The following is a 21,515-nucleotide window of genomic DNA, read 5'->3' on the forward strand; positions in this document are numbered from 1 at the left end:
ATCCCCGGGGCATCGGATCGCTCCCCGCGGGCTCCGGGCCCCGCCGCCCGTCCCCGGGGCATCGGATCGCTCCCCGCGGGCTCCGGGCCCCGCCGCCCATCCCCGGGGCATCGGATCGCTCCCCGCGGGCTCCGGGCCCCGCCGCCCATCCCCGGGGCATCGGATCGCTCCCCGCGGGCTCCGGGCCCCGCCGCCCATCCCCGGGGCATCGGATCGCTCCCGGCCGGCTCCGGGCCCCGCCGCCCATCCCCGGGGCATCGGATCGCTCCCCACGGGCTCCGGGCTCCGCCGCCCATCGCCGTGGGCTCGAGGCTGCCGCGCGGGCAGCATGTGGGAGCCGGCGGAGTTCGAGCGGCACTGGCAGGCCGAGTTCCCCGGGGAGCCGGCGCCCCGCATGCAGCTGGGCTCGGTGCGGGACATGGAGCTGGAGCTGGAGCGCTGCCGGGGGAACCTGAGGCAGCTGCAGCAGGCGCTGGCCGAGGAGAAGTTCAAAGTCCTTTACTTGGAGACGGCTCTGGCCCGGGAGCCCCCGGCCCCCTCCTCGGACTGGCAGGCAGAGGAGCCGGCCCCCCTCCTGGACGTGCCCCCTGGGAAGCGGAGAGCCGCGGGGCGCGCGGTGCACAACTTGGCCGCAGCCATCCAGCACCAGCTGCAGCAGCACAAGCCAGCCCCGCGGGCCCGGAGACAAGGCAGGCAGCAGCCCCCCAGGACTGAGCACCCTGTGGGCAGGAGCACCGAGGAGGGCCCAGATGGCCAGGCCACTGAGCAGGGCAGTGATGCTCCAGCTGGGCACCCCCCTAGCCAGACCCATGGCAGCGAGCCCCCCGTGCCCGTGCCCAGGGAGACCCATGGCAGCGAGCCCCCCGTGCCTGTCTCCAGGGAGGCCCATGGCACCGAGCCCCCCGTCCCCAGGGAGCCCCATGGCAGCGAGCCCCCTGTGCCTGTCCCCAGGGAGGCCCATGGCACCGAGCCCCCCGTCCCCAGGGAGCCCCATGGCAGCGAGCCCCCGGTGCCTGTCCCCATGGAGGCCCATGGCAGCGAGCCCCCCATGCCCGTCCCCGGGGAGGCCCATGGCACCGAGCCCCCCACTGGGCACCCCCATGGCAGTGAGCCCATCTTTAGGGAGGTCCGTGGCCGGCAGCCCCACGCCAAGAATATGCCTGGCCCCAGGGAGGGCAGTGCTGACCATGAGGAGGTGGATGTGAGTGAGAAGTTCCTCCTGAACCCCGTCTTCTTAGGCTTCAGGATCCTCCCCTGGGGGTCCGGGGAGGAGCTGGACAGGCCCCACCGCTGGCTGCCCACCAAAGGGGGCAGGCGGCCCAAGCCCAGCCGGGACCTGGACTCACTGGATGGGATGAATGGGCGCAGCTCCCCTGTGCAGCACGAAGAGCAGCACCCACTGCCCTGGAGACGCAGGCAACACTTGGGTGTGCCTGGCAGAGACTCCTCCAGCTGCAGCTCCCCGGAGAGAGGCAGTGACTGCAGCTACAACAGCTCTGACCACGAGGACGCCTCCTCAGCAGGTAGGCGGCTGGCACCCCTTGCATCTGCGTGGCACCCCTCCCTGTCCAGGCCACCCTTGGTGAAGGGGGTGCAGGCTGGGCCAGCGTGGTCCTGTGGTTGGTATGGGAGTGCAGATCACAGAACTTGCTGGCAGGTTTGAGGGGGTGGGCTGCCTGGACTGTGGAGGGTTGCGTGGCACTGCGGCAGATTTGTTACCATTGCGCCTAGGAGCCCTAGTCCTGGACCAGGCCTGTTGTGCCAGGTGCTGTACAGACAGAGCAAAAAGCTGGTCCCCGGGTCAGACGACTCACAATCCAAGTGCAAGGCAAGAGACAACAGATGGGGCATCCAGGGAGGCAGTCTTGGGCAGCATGATTGGCTGTGGCCTCAGCATCTGTGCCTCTTCTCCTAAAACTGCCAGGAGAATTGCTTTGGGGTGCTGGCCCTGTGTTACCTGCCAGAGCTGCCCCAAAGCTGTAGAGATGGCACTGGGCGTTTGCCAAAATCTCCAGTCACCTGAGTGTGCATTATTTGTAGTCCAATATCCTTATCCTTCCACTCAGCTCAACACCCGTAGAGCAGGACACCTGATCAGTGCACTGCTCAGAAGGGGGCTGCTTTGGCCACAGGTGCTGTTAATTCATCGGCACTATGTCTGGGGCTCCACTGTGTGGCAGTGGCTATGTTGGGGATAAATACTCCCTGGGCGTTCGCATTCCTGGCCTGTGCGTACTGAGTGCTGGGACTCACCCCGATACAGACACACCCATGCTGGCTCACTGCTTAGGGCTGAGAGACGCGTTCAAAGGTCACTTCTGTTACTGAGCACTTCCTAGCAGAGCAATGTGGGAATTGGACAGGGAAAGTCTCTTTGAGCCTGGTGGTGACTGAGAGAGGTGTGACCGAGATGGCTTTTAACCAGTTAAAAGAGAAGCTGTGGGGTCGCCGTGCTGCACGAAAGTGGCAGACATTAATACCGAGCTTGTCTTTCTCCTAACGTGTTTGGCATAATGTTAGTTTGCAAGTCTAGAGTAGATGATCCTACGAGACGTCTTATGGTGTTGAAGATGCAATTGTCTAATAGCTGTTCTGTGTCATGTTGCACTATTTCTTTGCCAGGTCTGTCATTCCAGGTGCCTTGAAGTTCTCACTGTGTCTGTCAGTGCTTTAATCCTGCGGTAGCATGACTGGGGCAGTTACAGGAACATCATTTACTAATTTACTCACTTTTTTGTTGCTGATTCCCTGTCTGGCTGCACTGAATTAATTTGTTCCTGTTGGAGTGTTTGTTTTTCGATGCTGCTGGGTGTAGTGTGCTGTGGTAAGATTGTCAGGGGACCTAGAGCTCTTGGGTAGGCAAGGTGTGTCACTAGTGCTTGAAATAGACCTCATCGAGTTTACTGCATTCTGCTGTGGAAGCAAAAGGCCATCTCCTTGGATGCCCATCTCCAACGTGTGAGTTGTCTGCCAGGTGGCGTCTGCTCCCAAAGCGCTGCAACCGTGTCATCGTTCTGCTTTCATTAACAGACTGCGGCTTTGAACAGCTTGTGTCTTCCACCTCCCTCCCTTTCTGCCTCCAGCCTCCCTTGCCTTTGGAGAATGCCTCTGCCGCCCCCAGGTAGAAGGGCTGGTCGCAAGAGTCCCTAGCTAAGAGACTGCATGCTAGGAGGGGGAACGTGTGAGCGTCGTCTCAGTGCAGCACTGGATCCTTGGGCTCTTCTCCTGGTTGTGATTAGCTCCCGGTAACTTTTCGGTGGGCTGATCAGTGGCTTGACACCTGGCCTGTGTGTAGGAAAACCTCTTAGGTGGGCATTTGTTCTGTGCCTTGGGTCTCAGACGTTCCAACTACTGGGGACTGTGCAGTGGAGGCACCAAAGCTTCTTTGAATTTCCTTGAAGGGAATTTCTGCAAATCAAGGCCAGTCCATTGGGGTTCCATGGCACAGCCCTGGGTTCAGAGTGTCTAATCCAGCCCAGCCCTTCCTTTTTCATTTGAGCTAAACTGGGTTTCCTGTGTCCACTGTGTGTGGTTCTTTCAGGCAACACCTTGGAAGCCCAAGGCCCTGTCTGCTGGGTTCCAGATCTCATGGCTGTTTTTTGTAAAGGAAGGGGTTTGTCACATTGTCCTTAGCCAAAACATCTCCTCTTCCTCCACCCCCAGTTGAGCAGTGAATAGCTGTCATCTGATTGCTGCCTTTCACCTTAGATGTGGTTGCATTAGAGCTGTGTGTGAATGGTTTCCTCTATACGTAGGATTTGCAAAGCCCTTTGGTTGAAAGGGACAGTAGAGATGGCAGATGATGATGATTAGGTTGGTATAGATTTGGCCTGCATGTTTCCTTCTTGCATCAGTGGTTGCCTTTGTCACACCCGGCGGGACAGTCTGTGTTGACAGCGACGCAATTGAGAGAGGGTGACATTTAAAAGCAGAAGCTGAGAGTACAATAAAGCTGGGTGTCTAGATCTCCTTTTCACTTACGGATGCTTCACTTCGTGCTGCCCAGTTCTTCTTTAGAGACCTCTGTAATGTCTCTGTGTCTTGTTAGAGGCACAGAGTGTTCCAGACACTGACGCTGCTTCGGTCTCTCCCCAGTGAGCCAACTGGGGGATTTCTCTCTTAGTTAATGGTAGCCCTGGCTTGGCAGTCCTCATTATTGTAATGCAAAGCTCGGAGCTTAATGCAGCTCTGCTTTAATATCTGTGCTGAGCGGAGTCGAGCACAGTAAATCTGCAGCCATCCTGCCAATATGACTTCACTGCAACACATCCCTGTGTCGCAGATCAGTTCTGGAGTGCTGCCTGGCTGGGAGGAGAGGAGTCTGCACGAGGAAGCTTTGAGAGAAACTAGATTGGGGGAGTCCTATCTTTTACTGGACCGATTCCTGTTGGAGGCGATGACCCTTGCGATGCCTTCTGGCTCTGATTCTGTGGGGAGGTCCAAGCTTTTGAGCTTTCCAGACCTGAGGAATTACTCTGTGAAGCTCGGAAACGTCTCCCTTCCACCACCAGGAGCTGGTTCAATAAAAGCTCTGACTTCACCTACCTTGGGTCTCCTTTCCTGGGACCAGCCTGGCTAGAACAACGCTGCAGACAATGGAAGAAGCTTTGGCGTATATTGTCCTGATGGAGGCTAGTGGAGGAAATTTAGGGTTTTGCTGAAATCAGATTAATCACAGACTAATTTAAATGAGGACGCCTGCAAAACGTCTCTGTTCCCAGCTATCGCTTGGGTGAAATGCGTGTGACAGTCATATGATGGACACAGCATCTTGGGTAACACACATGTCAGCTCTGACCGGGCTGACTGACAAGATCCTGATGTCAGCAAAAAGATGGTTAGAACAAGGGGCCAGGCTGGCCTTCATCTCTACCCTCCCTGACCCCTCTCCTCCTCCACCCATCATTGCCGTGAAATAAACAGCTGCCTTCACAGCTGATCCTGGGGCCTGGCATCGTGTATCTGACAGGTGGTCTGGGTGCAGCGGCGGGAGTGGGCTCTCACCCTGCCCTCAGTGGAGATGAGTGGCATGCGGGGAATGGCAGTGCTGCGGTCACTCTGCCAGGGACCCGCCTTTGGAGCCTGGCCCCTGCTGGGATTTCCTCTGCTTTGGGAAGACCTGGCCTCCATCCGCTACAGGAACAACGTGTAACAGAGCCAGGTACAAAGTGACCTGCCTCCCTGTCCTGTTACCATCGGATTGACCGGCAGAGGCAGTCTCGGGCGGAAGAGGGGGTGAGCATTAGAAATGGGGAAACGAGCTTTCTGCAGTGGGTGTGAGAGGCTCAGTGCAATGCCTATGAGTAGGTGACCCCAATGAGAGACCCAGAGTGATGAGTGTGCACTCCAGCCTGGGCCTTGCCAGCACATCTGGGCTGCCTGGTCTCATGAGACGTACTCAGGGCAATAAGAGACACTGACTGCAGAGGGCCCGATACCCCCCTCGGGTGTCACTCAGGAATGACTCCGCTGATGCCAGTGGAGTTACACCAGGGAAGAGGAGATTGAGGGCCAGAGAGTGAGTGAAGCTGCAGACGGCTGTCCCCTCTCTCCACGCCGTGCATTGGAAACGGCCCTGCGTGCATCGTGATCCGGGAGTGGTGCCTACAGTGCTCCGGTGCCCTGTTTCTCTGCTCTTGATCCCTTTTGGGATGCCCCCTGCCCTTTGTGTTCAGCTCTGTCGCTGAGCTACAGGCGCGGCAGCAGGCTAGGTTTGCTGCCGGGGGGGTATGTGTCTTGGGTACAGTATCTCGGCGGGGGATGCTGCAGTGCACGAGCTACAGGCTTCTGCACATTTCTGTTCTTGAAACAAAATCCCTCCCTGGCGCATGCTCCTGCTCTGGAGAGCCTGGGGGACGGGGGCCACGGGGCAGTGACAGCAGTGTGGTGCTGGCCAGAGGATGCAGTCACAGCCAAGCGGTAAGCTGAACCCACAGCCCTGGGGCTAGCAGCAGCGCCAGTTTCTGTAATGGAAACGTTCTGCCTTTGGCTCATATGGCTGCCTGCTTGCCTGGGGCAGAACTGCGCCGGGTTTACCAACCCGAGTCTGCCTGCGTCGGAGCCCTGCTGAGCCTGGGAGCGCGTCTAGTCCTGCAGGGCGCCATGCTGCTCTCTTTGCTAATGTACTTGGGCGCCCAGTTCATTGTGAGTCTCCACAAGCCTTCCTTCCTCAGTGCAGCTGGCGAGTGCCGTGTGCTGTGTGCCATGTTTTCTGGGGCTGCATGCAGCGGGTGTGGGCTGTGAGCAGCCCTACAACGGACTCACTGGAATCTAAGTACCAGTCGTCCCTGCTCCTGCTCCCCTGCTTTCTGAGCACCGGTCCCTACAGGAGCTTGTGCAGGGCTTTGGCCAATTTAAATGGAGCGTCTACCTTTAGTGGGAGGGTTCCACAGCCTCCTAGATGTCACTCCGGCTGAATATCAGGATGTGCTCTCTGCATGTACCCTTTGCCCCCCGATTGCCCTCCCCTTGGCATGCCTGGCCTTGCAAAGTTCCCCGTGGCCTCAGTAAAAGCAGGGCTAAAAAATCCAGTTCACAAAATCTGAAATACACAAAAGGGCTTCTTTGTGTCTCTCCTGAGCACCCCACTCAGCAGAAGAATCCAGGGAAGGATGGTCTCATGGAATTGAGGTTTTGTGGCTTTTCCCCCCAGCTCTGCCACTGACTTGCAGTCTGGCCTGGGGTGAGTTGCCTCAGTTTCCCCACCTGTAAGATGGGGATGATACCTACCTCAGAGTGGTAGAAATGTTTGTGAAACACACTGAGATCCTTTGGTGGAGAGGTGCTGGGAGCCTGAGGGATTCTCACTCCAGGCTATGATCTGTGCACCTCCTGACTGTGGATGGGATTTGCCTTCTGGTACGGAAGGAGCCTCTTTGAGTCTAAGCATGTGGACAGTGCCCTCTTTAATGCCTTTGTAACAGTCTCCATGGAGGACACAGACAGCTGCAGGGTTTTAATTAAAGTGCTTCCAGGAAAGAACAAAACCACACTCTAGGTCTCAACTCTTCTGGGCTCTTTGAAACGGCTTCATGCCTCCTCTGAAACAGGAGGCCCTGGGAACAGGAAGGTGGAAACCACAGCAGAGCAGGTGGCATTTCTCCGAGCAAACCCTGTGGTGGGAGCGTTACAGAGAACTTGCTAATGTGGCTCTGCCCTCCAATCTGCCAGGGTGGGGTGGGAGGCTACTGGAGGCCAGCGGTAAAGGGGTACAGTGGGGCCAGGGGCTCCTGTGTCCTCCCCGCCAGAGAAGGTGAAGACTAGACGAATGGGTGGGGGAAAAGCTCTGAGCAGAAGTGTCCCTGTGTGAAAACAGCGTCTAAATCAAGGAAACAAATGCTGGCTATTGGAGCAGCTTTGTGTTGCTGCAGAAATAGGCTCCATGGCATTTCCCCACTGAAGGCAGCGTCAGACTCTGCTGCTCCAGGCTGGAGCGGCCGCCATCTTGCAATGGCTGCATCTCAGCCCCTGCCTCGTTCCCACAGCCAGGCTGGGGCATGTGTGTCAGGGTTAAAGGGCTCCAGAGGCAATGGCAGAGCCCAAGAAGGTGCCGCGTTCTGGGAGGATAATGCACTCCCCAGCTGCAGCGCCTCTTCTCAGCAGCACCCATGCCCGTCCCCTGCTCTCTGCGCTGGCCTCCCATAGAACAGAGTGAAGGGCAGAGTCTATGGCCTGATCTTCGAGACGCTCAGCGGCCGGGGCTCAGGGTCTCTAGAGGGGCCTTTGGCTCCGGGCTGGGGACCGAGGTCTGTAACTCCACCCCTCGGGCCTGTGGAACTTTGCACCACCAGGGCAGAGCCCAGCTGGGCAGCAAACAGAGCATCCCACGGGCCAGTCCCAGACTGTGGAAGAAACCCCCAGGAACTCGGGGCCACCCCAGACTCCCCAGGGTCCCTGCTCCCACCTGTCTCTGACCCAAACCCGGAGCAGTGTGGCCGGACAGGGAGGGGAAGGACAAGCTGCATCGCTGCTCACACGGCTCTCTCCCTGGAGAGAAGAAGAATGAGAATCATCCACATCTGACAGATGTCAGTCACGTGACACCATTTAATGCATGACTGCGAGGTGCTCGGATACTACATGACAAGGCAGTTTAGGACCCTGTGTAGAGTAGAACAGATGGCAGAAATTCTCGTCTGCTTGGAAAGTGGTAGCTTTGGGTGTCCTTGTTCCCTTTTGATGGAGAGTTGCAACTTCTGCTGGCTTCCCCTAGCGTGCCCCGTTTCCAGGGCCTGGCTGTGTGGAACAGCGTCTGTATTGCTCATTGATGTGTGAGCATCATGCGGGGAACAAGGCAATTCCTTTGTTGCTGGGCATTGCAAATATTCGCTTTGGCCAGGCCTGCACTGCTAGGCTCGAGCTGTCGGGTCTGTGTGTGTGTGTGTCTGTCTGAGAGCTTGTGACATCCCAGGCGCTTCCGAAGGAAGGCAGCGTGTCCCAGCCCACTTGTTTCACTGTTTAACCCGAGTTGTGAAATGTCTCGCTCTTCCTCCAGCAGGATTACAACACCCAGGGCCTATCTGCTCTGGGCAGAGGCTGGAAATCCCAGGGCCCTAGGGGTTTTTCCCAGCCTCCTTGGCCACAATGCACCCTCTCACCGCTGTTGTGCAGGATGCTGGGCGTGGTTTAGCTGCTGCCCTGAGGTGGCTGCATTTCAGTGGCTGTGCTGGCACAGTCCGCAAAGCCCTTGGGGATCAAGGATCCCCATGGAATTAACATTTTTTTGGGGACGAGTAACTTACTCACTCGAAGCTGTAAGGCGGGGATTCAGCTGTGACTCTAGCCCACCTCCTCAGCTCTCCTGATTACTCCTCTGGTTGGAGGAGAAGGCTGGGGCGTCTCTGGCCCTTGGGTGCTGGGTGGGGGACTGGGCGGGTTGGGGGATCAGTAATGAAATAGGGAGCCGGCTTTTGCCAAGTGCCCAGTTTCAGTCAATCCTAGGTTGGCAGTTGTGAGTAGGTTGTGTGACGAGTTGATGGTTCTCAGTTCTGAATGTACAAACACCACCTGACCGGCCTTCGCTGTGGGGCCCTCGATCAGAGGCCAGGGGCTGCAGAGATGGAGCTGTCTCCCCCCAGTGACTGAGCTCAGGCTGACTTGGACTCGAGGTCATTTAGTGAGGATGGGTGGGTATAAATAGCCCAGTCAGGTGTCAGCACAGAAAATGCCACTCGGCCGCAAGCCACAGCAAGCTGCTGGAAGGTGATGTGGTGGTCGCCCTCTGCCCCTTCCTGTTGTGCTGCAGGGCTGGTGCTCTGCGTTTCCTGTGCCGAGTTTGTGCTGGTCTCCGAGGAAGGGAGCTCTGTCGCTATGACTTGGTTTCCACTCCCGGTGCTGTGGGACTGAGGTTGCCTCGCATCCTCCTCACGGGACTGGGGCAGCAGCCGCTGTTGCTGAAAACCGGTGTTCTTGGTTATTTAGTGTGCCAGGCTCCAGGGGGCTTGGCTGAGTGACTTCAGATGGCGGTTCTCGGACCCCACAGCAAAGCCGTCCTCTGATAACACAAAGCAGCGACATCAGCCGCGGGCTGTGCTTTGGTGCCGCTCCGAGGGCCCTGCGCACGGGCCGGTGTCTTCCCTCCGACAACAGCCAGCGCTGGGTGCTGGAGTGGAAGGCAGCCGCTGTCCCCTAACGCCCCCAGCATGAAGCAGCAGCCAGGCTGCAGAGGGTTGGGTTGGTGGTCCCGTAGTGCGCACGAGAACTGCTCACCAGATCACTGAAGGGAAGCAGAACTTCCCTTCGTTGGCACCGTGCATCCTAGCAGAGCTGGGGGTTCTGGGGTCTCGCCTAGTAAGATCCTTCCCTGGACCATCACTCGTTTGTCGCCCCTCAACCCCGCCCTCTTGCCCTAAGGCTCCTGCTGGGCTAGACTAGCCATTTTATCTTCCAGCCCCCGGCTTGCACAGCGATGCTGGAGGGCCTGGCCTCCCCCATACTGCGCCAGGCGTCCCACTGCTCTGCCGGAGCACAGCCCCCCATCGCAGTGGATGGGAAAGAGACTTCCCACTTCCAGAACACTCCTCACTTAAGGGAGGGGAACCTGTTCCCTTGGGGCTTCTCGTCAGGGTCACTATAGGGGGAGACTGTCCCCTTCCGCTGTGGGGGTGGAATGCCCCACAGCAGCGTTCTCCGAGCCCCCAAAGCCAGCTGGGGGGCAATTGGAGAGTAGCAAGTACGGTGTGGAGGGTGATCTCGAGTCCACACAGGGTGCGAGGCCATGACTCAGGGTGACACTTCAGCAAGAGTGTAAGAATCTCTGTCACATCCGCTGGGTCTAGTTTTAACAGCCCTAATCTCCTCAGGTCGCAGTTTGCTAACCCGAATCATTTGCATGTGCAAATCAGGGAGCAGCAGTGCCTCCGGACTCATGGATTTTAACACACATGGTTCTGAGTTTAGCAGAGTGCCAGAAATCCTCAGGACATTGCATGCGGGAGGCAAAGGTGGATGCTGGGCTGGTAGGGATCATTATATGCCAAGTTTTCCACTGTTCTAAGACTTGCTAGATATTCTCACTGAAAGCAGGCAGTGGGAGCTGGTTCCTAATCTTTGTGTTCAGTTTCAGGGGTTTCTTACATGGGGAAGTTAGTATCCGAAAACCAAGCCTCCCACCCTTCATTTAACAAACTAGTGAAGATCACAGAGGATCAGCCTATTTTCCTATTGTTTCCCTCCCCCAAACTTAAGCAACGAATCACTACTGATAACTCATGTCTTCCAGTACCCCTGTAATAAGCAACTGCAATTTACGTGCGGCTGGCTTGCAGCAATTTGGCAACTACATGGCTATCCCTGGTGACTGCTGTCTTGTACTGCAGAATTGGAACCTCCAGCTCTTCATCTGAGCCTGCAGACCACTGGAAACAATCCTGTGGGAGGTGTGAACTGCTCCTGTGTGTTGCGGGGCCGGGGGGATGGTTAACCTAGAAGCCTGTTGATATAGATACCAGCTTTGTTAGCCAATCCAAGCCAAGGAGCGGGACAGTCATTGTGTGGAGTGGATGGTGCCTCATGGTGCTCTGCGACATCGCCTGGGGGCGGGGCTCGGGAAAGCCCTGCTGTTTTCTTCAGTTCTGCCATTGCTCAGGCAGAGGGGTTGGAAAAATCCAAGTGTCTCATCTCCCCTGGTGACCAGGCGCCGCTGTCGTGGGCTCTTCTCTCCCTGCTGCTTATCTGGCCCCCTTTCCCATAACCGCTGAGCCCGCAGTTCCTTCCAGGCTCCCACTTCCGTGTCGCATGGGTGTGTTGGACGGGAGGCCATTGCAGTGATCCAGATCCGTGCCAGCATGTTGTTGCCTTTTAATCCTGCTTCAGTGGGTTCAGCTCTGGCATCTACAGTCTCTGGTTCAACAGAGTCACCTCTCTTCTGGATCTGGAGTTCCTAGGAACACATGAAACCATAGGCAAGCAACACACACAATTACAAGAGCATTGATCTTTTAGTAGTTTTATTAAAGTTACCACCACAATTATTAATATCACAGCACACACAATTCCCGAAGCTCCGTGCAATGTGCCAGTTGTACCTACAGACATCCTCACATCCTGCTAGGTGGTGGTAGAGTCTGTTGGCACACTCGTGAATTGACCATCAAGATGGGAGTGGTTTCTGCTGGAGTTTTCCATAGGAAGCTCAATTTTCCTGCTCTGGGCACCCTTTCTTATGCTGTGAATCTGTCTATACCCACATGACAGTGTCAGCCCTCTCTCTCTTATTGGTGTGTGTCCCCTGGAAACACAAGGAACTCCGAATTCTATGGGCTGGGTAGGGTGTCATGAACATTCATGTACCACCTGTATCCTTGCCGTACATGTTAGAGACAATATGTGTTGTCACAGCACTTCATCATTTGTATATAACTTTCCCAGCTTACTTTCGCAATATTACCAGTTGGTACCTCTTTCCCATCATTTTCGGGTTAGTTCTCAGTCATTAACTTACGCCATCATTTCTTGTCTCCAAGGCCTAAAATAGCTAAACTAAAGTCTTCCAGGCCTCAGCCTACAGTTTCTTGCATTTCAGCTTATCCTACTCATGTCTACCACATAATCCCTCTAAATACTGATCAACCTTATACTTTTATAATCCTGCAAATCAACACTGATTAACATACAATGAATATATGTAATGTAACATATTGATTGATCATAACATTCCCTGCCTTTCGGGAATCCGGTGTCCTGGAGTATGGGGCTGAACCCTGAGTCTGCTGCTGTCACCCCGGTCCCAACTGGAGCTGCCTGAGTTCTGCCCCTTCCAGTGACCCACCATTGCTTCCCCACCACGTCAGGGAGCCATCCTGGACAGAAGGGTGCCCCTCTGTATGTGAGTGCTAGAGAGCCTGAGACTTGGTGAGGCTGTGAGGGAAGCTTACCGGCCCACGGGATTTCCTGGGGGGCTGCCATGGCTTGCCAAAGCTTCAGAGAGACAGACACGGTAATGGTGTGTTTTGTTGTGTTTTGGTGTCCTTTGGGATGGGAGAGTTTGGGGGGATTGTCGGGCGGGGGGCTGGTGGCACCCCGCTCTCCCGCAGCAATGTCCATGGGAACTGAGCACAGGAGAAGGGGCTCAGAGCCAGCAGATCATCCTGATGCATACAGCACAGGCAGTAAGTGTGTGTGGGAGCTTCCCCGGCCTGCCAGCCTGAGCTGTGCCTCGCAGGGGCCCCCTCGGGAGACAGAGGCTAGCCGAGTGTCCGTGGCTCGCTCCTGCTCTGGTTTCTCTGTGATCCGGGGCCATTTCTGGGATGTGGCCGTCCTACCTGCCCAGGGCTGCTTGACAGCTGGCAGGCAGAGCTATATGCAGTGTACCACCCTGGCAGGTGAGCTGACTGCTGCGGGGGCTGCAGCCTGGGGCGCTGATGGGCAGCAGTGCCCTGTTCCTGGCACTGTTCCTCGAGGACCAGTTGGCTGGTTTCTCGTAACCTGGTTGCTCCCCAGGCTCGGGGAGGGCTAGTGCCTCCTAACGGTCCTTCCTGGAAGGAAGGTGCATCAGTGGAGACTGCTGAGTGGGCGAAGCTGGCGCACATGAGTCCAACCGGGCCCTTTGCCTGCTCCGTAATGCCTGGGGGAACTGGCCAGCCTCTGCCTGCTTCCCTGGTAATGTCGCCGTGGCACCCCTGTACCCTGTGGGTGAGTGCAGGTGACACTGGAGATCTGGGTCCCTGACAGCCAATTAGCTGTCCCGAGGTTCTCATGCTGTTGACAAACCTGCAGCCGGCAACAGCAAACACCAGTGATCTCCAGCAGGCCCCTCTCCACTGTGCCCCAAACCAGCACAGCCAGTTTTTCCACCTCTCCAGGAACTGGGTAGGGCAGAACGGGCGGCTTGATTACTCCCTGAGCTCCCCTGGGGAGGCTGGCCTCTCCTTGGCCTCCCCAGGAAGATGGCTGTGCCCCGTGGCATCTACCACCTCAGCTAGACAGGAAAGAGCAGCTCTGTCTGTGGGAGCTTTGAGAACAGGAAGCGCATTGGGATGGGAGCTCCCAGGTCCTAGCTAGGCACTAGTAATCACATCAGCTTCCTTTATATTCCGCTGTCCTAAGCCATTGTGCAGAGTTGGTGGGTGCTGCTAAACAGCTGCTGTGTCCCACCCCAGAGGGGCTGCATTTCCATGGCGAGAGGAGGGATTTCTTTCAGGGTGAGCTGTGCCGGCTCTGGACTTTGTCCAGTGGCACCAGTCCTCTAGATCTCTGCGTACTCTGTCCCTGCCAAGCCCGTCTGTAGTGAACGCAGCCCGTCTCTCCATGCGCCTGCAGGGCCGTCTATAGTGCGGCTCCCTCAGCCTGCGTCAGGCAGGACTGGGCCGGTGCAGCTATGGGGAGCCGTGGAGCTGTGACCTCTAGGCTCTGCGGTGGGGCAGCTCTGTGTAGCCAACTGGTAGTGGGCAGACTCCTGTCACCCTGTCCCCTGCCAGCACTGCAGCTGGAGGCACCTGCAGGTGGTAGCCCTGCTCTCCCTTGCCTGTAGCGCGTGCTCGCCCTTCTCCAGACTTCCAAGGAATCCTTGCTGTCATTCTGGCTTACCCCTGGAATCTGCCTCAGCCCCACCTATGTAGGGTGACCAGGTGTCCCATTTTTATAGGGACAGTCACCCTTTTTGGGACCTTTTCTTAGATAGATGTGATGTTATAAGTGTGATGTAATATCTCATTGAAAGATGACAGGGCCAGAAAGAGTTAATTAACTCACCTCACCGACTGACCTGACCCATGGGTGAATCTTAAAGACTGGTTAGGAAGATGTGTAAATGAATAGAGCTTTGAAATGCAAGTTGGCATTGTTAGAGGTAGAAGGGGAGATGTTTGCTCAGGTCTTGATGTAAGCAAACAAGGCTTGTCTATTGCTATAGCTTTAATTCAAAGATCAAAAAAGGAATATTAACATTTATGATGATACTTTAGTGAAATAGTATTATTGTCTCTGTGTCTCTTTGAAGGTTGTGGTAACTTGTATCTGAACTGTTTAATGGATAAATTACTCTGTGCTAATTACCAGGATGTTTGGGAGAAGGAGTTAACCTTATTGTTTTCTCAAGCTGAAAGGCTGCTGGAAATGTATAAGAACCCTGAGACACGATCCTAATTGATCTCAGATCTGCTTTGGGTTTCAAGAGGGGGAAACCTTAAGCCACAAGGATTGAGATCCCCAGTCACTGACTGGAGTCACCTTGAGTATGGACATAGGGCTATAACCTATGGACTATTTCTAAAAGGACTTTTGGCAACTACAAACTCATCTCTGCTATGTATCTGAACCTCAAGAATTGAATTCAGGTCTGTCTATATATTGATCTTTTAACCAACACTCTCCTTCTTTTCTTTTTTAATAAATTTTAGCTTAGTTAATAAGAATTGACTATAACGTGTATTTTGGGTAAGATCTAAGTTATAATTGGACCTGGGTGTGTGGCTGATCCTTTGGGATTGGAAGAACGTTTTCTTTTATATGATGGAGTAAGATTTTCAGTAATCATCATATCTGACAGGTATGTCTGGACGGAGGCCTGAGGCTGGGCACTTTAAGGGAACTGCGTGGTTTGGACTTCTAAGTGACCAGTGAGGTACTACAGAAGCGGTTTTGTGCTGGCTTGGTAAATCTAAGTATTGGAATAACCACCGGCATTTGGGGTTTGTCTGCCCCGTTTTGTTTTCAGTTCACCCTAGTTGAGTGACCTCAGCTGGCTCCCAAAGGCAGCACCATCACAATAGGCTCCTATTACCCCCCACCCCCGTCCCATTTTTTCACTGTTGCTGTCTGGTCACCCTACACATGTAGCCCTCAGGTGTGGTAAGTACAGGACCGTGGGTCTGGGCCATGCCCGTGCCTACCAGGGCAGAGCATTAGACTGGACTGCCTGTCTTTCTGCAGCTCTGGGTGGGCTTTGGCTCCATGTGGCTGCCCCAGTGCCCCTCGCTGCCCTGCAGGCCTCCCCTGGCTCCATGACTGGCTCACCCAGGAGAAATCCCTTTGCTGGCTGGCGGTGGGTGTGTAATGGAGGGGTTGGGTGGGGGGCCTGACACACACACACACACACCCCGAGCTCCTAAATGCAGATGGTTCAGGCCTGGTCCCATCCCAAATCAGCCCTGCCCGTGCTGGCCGCAGGCAGCTCAGTGCTCTGGGCCGAGGGATGGGGATTTCCTCCCCTGGAGCTCCTGGGCTCTGGTGAGGCGGGCTGAGCGGGCAGGTCACGTGGCAGGCCGGAGGAGAGGACTTGCACAATGAGCACAGAAATAGAAATGTGTGGGTTGGCCAGCCGCGGGTACCCTGGCACTGACAAAACAAGGAGCGAGGGAGATGGGCTGATCCTGGCCAGCAACAGCAGGGCGCCCTGCCCCCAGAGCCTGACACGCTGGAGTTATGCACATGGGACAGCAGTGTCCCAGGGGTGGGGGCAGAGTTCCAGGGGCCGGGCTGCACCTGGGGGAGACCCCCAGAGCTCAGGAGCCGGGCTGCGCCTGGGGGAGATCCCCAGAGCTATAGGGGCCCAGCTGCGCCTGGGGGAGACCCCCAGAGCTATAGGGGCTGGGTTGTGCATGGGGAGACCCCCAGAGCTATAGGGGCCGGGCTGCGCCTGGGGGAGACCCCCAGAGCTATAGAGGCCGGGCTACGCCGAGGGAGACCCCCAGAGCTATAGGGGTCGGGCTACGCCGAGGGAGACCCCCAGAGCTATAGGGGCCGGGCTGAGCCTGGGGAGACCCCCAGAGCTATAGGGCCGGGCTGTGCCTGGGGAGACCCCCAGAGCTATAGGGCCGGGCTGTGCCTGGGGAGACCCCCAGAGCTATAGGGCCGGGCTGAGCCTGGGGAGACCCCCAGAGGTATAGGGCCGGGCTGTGCCTGGGAAGACCCCCAGAGCTATAGGGCCGGGCTGTGCCTGGGGAGACCCCCAGAGCTATAGGGCCGGGCTGTGCCTGGGGAGACCCCCAGAGGTATAGGGCCGGGCTGTGCCTGGGAAGACCCCCAGAGCTATAGGGCCGGGCTGTGCCTGGGGAGACCCCCAGAGCTATAGGGGCCGGGCTGTGCCTGGGGAGACCCCCAGAGCTATAGGGCCGGGCTGTCCCTGGGGAGATCCCCAGAGTTATAGGGCCGGGCTGTCCCTGGGGAGATCCCCAGAGTTATAGGGCCGGGCTGTGCCTGGGGAGACCCCCAGAGTTATAGGGCCGGGCTGTGCCTGGGGAGATCCCCAGAGTTATAGGGCCGGGCTGTGGCATTGGAGGGCTTTGAGCACTGTCTGCATGAAGGTTTATTGCGGAAAGTGTGCTCCCTCCAGCCGGGCTGAAGCTGCACTAGTCTTGTATAGAGCGGGGCTGGAGGGGAGGAGGCAGCTGGGGAGGGGGCTGGAGGGGAGGAGGTGGCTAGGGAGCGGGAGGCTGGGGATGGGGGCATCTGGGGACAGGGCTGGAAGGGAGCGGGGGGCTGGGGAGTGGGCGGCTGGGGACAGGGCTGGAAGGGAGCGGGGGGCTGGGGAGCAGGGGGCTGGGGACGGGGCTGAAGTGAATGGGGCCGGAGAGGAGGGGGTGACTGGGGACAAGACTGGAGGGGAGTGGGCGGCTGGGGCCAGGGCTGGAGAGGAGGGGGCGGCTGGGGAGTGAGTGGCTGGGGAGGGGGCGTCTGGGGCCAGGGCTGGAGGGGAGTGGGCGGCTGGGGAGTGAGTGGCTGGGGAGGGGGCGTCTGGGGCCAGGGCTGGAGGGGAGTGGGCGGTTGCGGGCGGGGCTGGAAGGGAGCGAGGGGGCTGGGGAGCAGGGGGCTGGGGACGGGACTGAAGTGAATGGGGCCGGAGAGGAGGGGGTGACTGGGGACACGACTGGAGGGGAGCGGGCGGCTGGGGACAGGGCTGGAAGGGAGCCGGTGGCTGGGGACGGGGCTGAAGGGAATGGGTCTGGAGAGGAGGGGGTGACTGGGGAGTGGGCGGCTGGCAGCCAGTGGCATTTTAAACACAGCATCTCTTACCCCTGCTCAGAAAAGAGCTGTGGAGCGTGGTGCCCAAATCCACGCCAGCAGCCCCTGTCTCCTGGGCCTGGCCCGGCTGCACGGGTTGGATGTTGGGCAGGAGGAGGCCTGGTCTACACCACGGTATGCCAGGGAGAGTAACAAACTGGCTGAGATGCCGAGAAACTCCCCATTGCCTCTGAGCTGCAAGAAATACCTCTGTAAGGACTGAAGTCCCTGGCGCTTGCCAGCTCCCCCAGGCTCTGCCTTCCCTCTTGCTCCCCTGCCCCCTTCTGAACCGACTGGCTCGGCCCGGAAAGCCCTGCTGGAGCTGTTCTCTGTCCGTCACACCGAGGCGCGCAGCCCCTGTGAGTCCCCTGAGTCTGCCCTCCAGCCGCGCGCGAGGACGAGCCGCTGTCTGCCAGGGCGAAAAGGGCATTAAACCCCACCGCCCCGAGCGAGGCTGGCACGGGGGGTTGCTTGGCTGAGTCATTTCGCCCAAGCTGGCTGGGTGGCAGCAGCTGCCCCTCGCCCACCCACTCCAGCCAGCTGGACAGCCCCTGGGCATATGGGAGTCAAGCCCAGGGTCGGGGGAGGCAGGGCGCTGGTTCTGAGGGCTATTAGCATGAGGAATAGTCTCCCCATGAAAACCCTGCAGGTTTGGCCGCTTGGCGCTCATCTGGGCAGAGTCCTGGGGAACAGTCCTGCCCCGGTGGGCTGGGTCACTTCCAGCATCTCTGACCCGGAGCAGAACAGAGCAGGCTGGGCTGGGAGGCTGTGTGGTCAGACCAGTGTACAGGGAGGTGTCTGTGTGACGGGTGTCTCCGTCTGCAGAGAGGAAGGCTCTGTGCGCAGCCCAGGGGGGCTATGTGAAAGCAGAGCTGCTCACCTGGGAAGCTGGGAACCACAGGGTGGGTGTGGCTGTGCAGCTCTGTCTGAATGCTCCCTGGTGCAGAGGGTGTTGGAATAACAGGAAGATCTGCAAGGGGGTAGTGGGTGGGGTTGGTGCCATGGCTGGCAGTGGGTCAGAAGAAATACATCTGGATCGCATGCTGGGGCCGTGTGTTAAGGAAACGCGTATTGGGCCTGGTTGGGGGAGTGTGTGTGCAAGGACGTGCCAGCAGGATGTACAACTGGTCGGTCGCAGGACCGAGGCCCTGATTCAGGTGTGTAGCTGAAGCAGTGTGGGTGTAGAAACGGCGTGGCCCACGTGCATGCCGGCGTGTCCTTGCCCCGCTGGCGATGGCAGTCCCCATTCTATCCAGCGTGATTAACCGCAGGGGCCAGCCCAACTCGGTGCCCGTTGTGCTAGATCTGGGCACACGCGGCCCAAGGCTGGACCGAAGGCAGCATGGGTGAGTTCACTCCACGGGCCCTGGCCCTGGGCTGCCCTGTGTGACACAGCAGGGAGCAGGGTGGATTGACCTGGGAACATCCTTTAGTTTTACTGGCACTGTCTGCATGGGGGAGGGGAGAGCAGGGGATGACTTTAGGTGAGGGAGGGTACCTGAGCCTGTAACCTGAGCCAGGAAGGGAGTGGGGGGAGTCAACACCTTTGCCCAGGAAGCTGGACAAAGGAGGAGAGCCTGCTGGAGAGGTTTTTAGTTTCAGTTTGGGGCTGGCTGGGAAGAGGCAGGAACCCAGGTCTGGGGTCTAAGCTCCCTGCCCCCAGAGGACCTGGCTGAGGGGCCCTGGTTGTACCTACAAGCCCTGCTTGGGACCGTGTTCCTCTCGTCTAATAAACCTCCTGCTTTACTGGCGGGCTGAGAGTCCCGGTGAATAGCGGGAAGTGGGGTGCAGGGCCCTGACTCCCCCACACTCTGTGACACACTGGCAGAGTACTGCTCAATCTCGGGCCATTCGACCTGTTTGCCGCCCCGTTGAGTGTGCGGACAAGGCTGTGACGTGGCGTTTGTGATGTCCATGCTCATCCCCGCCAACCTCCAGGTGTGTTTCATGAGGGCCATTAAATAGCCACCAGCCTTTTCTCCCCAGGGCTGGCTTCGAACCAGCGACCAAGACTCATAGACTCATAGACTCATAGACTCATAGGTCAGAAGGGACCAATCTGATCATCTAGTCTGACCTCCTGCACAAGGCAGGCCACAGAACCCCACCCATCCAATTTTATAACAACCCCTATCCCAGGATAGAGTTATTGAAATCTTCAAAATTGGTTTGAAGACCTCAAGCTGCAGAGAAACCACCAGCAAGTGACCCGTGCCCCATGCTGCAGGGGAAGGCGAAAAACCTCCAGGGCCACTGCCAATTTGCCCTGGAGGAAAATTCCTTCCCGACCCCAAATATGGCGATCAGCTAAACCCTGAGCATGTGGGCAAGACTCACCAGCCAGCACCCAAGAAGGAATTCTCTGCAGTAACTCAGTTCCCATGCCATCCAACAACTCCCCGCAGATCATTGAGCAGACCTATCTGGTGGTAATCCAAGATCAATTGCCCAAATTACAATCCTATCATAACATCCCCTCCATATACTTATCAAGCTTTGTCTTAAAGCCAGGAAAGTCTTCTGCCCCCACTACTTCCCTCGGAAGGCTGTTCCAGAACTTCACTCCCCTAATGGTTAGAAACCTTCGTCTAATTTCAAGTCTAAACTTCCTAATATCCAGTTTATACCCATTCGTCCTCGTGCCTACATTAGTACTAAACTTAAATAATTCCTCTCCCTCCCTAACGTTAACCCCCCTGATATATTTATATAGAGTAAGCATATCCCCCCGCAGCCTTCTTTTGGCCAGGCTAAACAAGCCAAGCTCTTTGAGTCTCCTTTCATAAGGCAGTTTTTCCATTCCTCGGATCATCCTCGTAGCCCGTCTCTGAACCTGTTCCAGTTTGAATTCATCCTTCTTGAACATGGGACACCAGAACTGCACACAGTATTCCAGATGGGGTCTCACCAACGCCTTGTATAACGGTACTAACACCTCCTTATCCTTGCAGGAAATACCCCGCCTGATGCATCCCAAAATCGCATTTGCTTTTTTAACAGCCGTATCACATTGGCGACTCATAGTCATCCTGCTATCAACCAGCACCCCAAGGTCCTTCTCCTCCTCCGTCGCTTCCAACTGATGCTCCCCCAACGTATATCCAAAATTCTTATTATTAATTCCTAAATGCATAACCTTGCACTTTTCACTATTGTATTTCATCCTATTTCTATTACTCCAGTTTATAAGGTGGTTCAGATCTTCCTGAATAGTATCCCTGTCCTTCTCCGTATTAGCAATACCTCCCAGCTTCGTGTCATCCGCAAACTTAATTAGCACATTCCCGCTCTTTGTGCCAAGGTCAGTAATAAAAAGGTTAAATAAGATCGGTCCCAAAACCGATCCTTGAGGGACTCCACTAGTGACCTCCTTCCAGCCTGACAGTTCACCCTTCAATACGACCCTCTGGAGTCTCCCCTTTAACCAGTTCCTTATCCAACTTACAACTTTCGTATTCATTCCCATCTTTTCCAATTTGACTAACAGTTCCCCGTGCGGAACCGTGTCGAACGCCTTACTAAAATCTAGGTAAATTATATCTACCGCATTTCCTTTATCTAAGTAATCCGTCACCTTCTCAAAGAAGGAGATCAGATTGGTTTGGCACGATCTACCTTTACTAAATCCGTGTTGCAATTCGTCCCAATTGCCATTGACTTCTATGTCCTTGACTACTTTCTCCCTTAAGATTTTTTCCAAGACCTTGCATACTACAGACGTCAAGCTAACAGGCCTATAATTACCCGGATCACTTTTATTCCCTTTCTTAAAAATAGGAACTACATTAGCAATCCTCCAATCATACGGCACAACCCCCGAGTTTACCGATTGCTTAAAAATTTCCGCTAACGGGCTCGCAATTTCACGCGCCAGTTCCTTTAATATCCTCGGATGGAGATTGTCCGGGCCCTCCGACTTCGTCCCATCGAGCCGTTCAAGTACGGCCTCTACCTCAGTTGCGGTAATATCCATTTCCATATCCACATTCCCGTTTATCATCCCTCCATCATCCCAAGGTTCACTAGTCTTATTAAAAACTGAAGCAAAGTACTTGTTTAGATGTTGGGCCATGCCT

The 21,515-nt window shown here is 56.4% G+C and overlaps 1 protein-coding gene across 6 annotated transcripts in view; it reads left to right on the forward strand.

The window, feature by feature from the left end:
- The first annotated feature begins 313 nt into the window (after positions 1-313).
- Positions 314-21,515, forward strand: part of ABR (ABR activator of RhoGEF and GTPase) — a 97,605-nt gene continuing 76,403 nt past the window's right edge. For all 6 annotated transcript variants that reach the window (XM_030537121.1, XM_030537122.1, XM_030537125.1 and 3 more), the window contains exon 1: positions 314-1,523. In XM_030537121.1, coding sequence (XP_030392981.1) covers positions 329-1,523 — 1,195 coding nt within the window. In that variant the 5' untranslated portion in view covers positions 314-328. The remainder of the gene's footprint in view (positions 1,524-21,515) is intronic.

Source organism: Gopherus evgoodei, chromosome 17, assembly GCF_007399415.2.
Source record: "Gopherus evgoodei ecotype Sinaloan lineage chromosome 17, rGopEvg1_v1.p, whole genome shotgun sequence".
Classification (NCBI taxonomy): domain Eukaryota; kingdom Metazoa; phylum Chordata; order Testudines; family Testudinidae; genus Gopherus; species Gopherus evgoodei.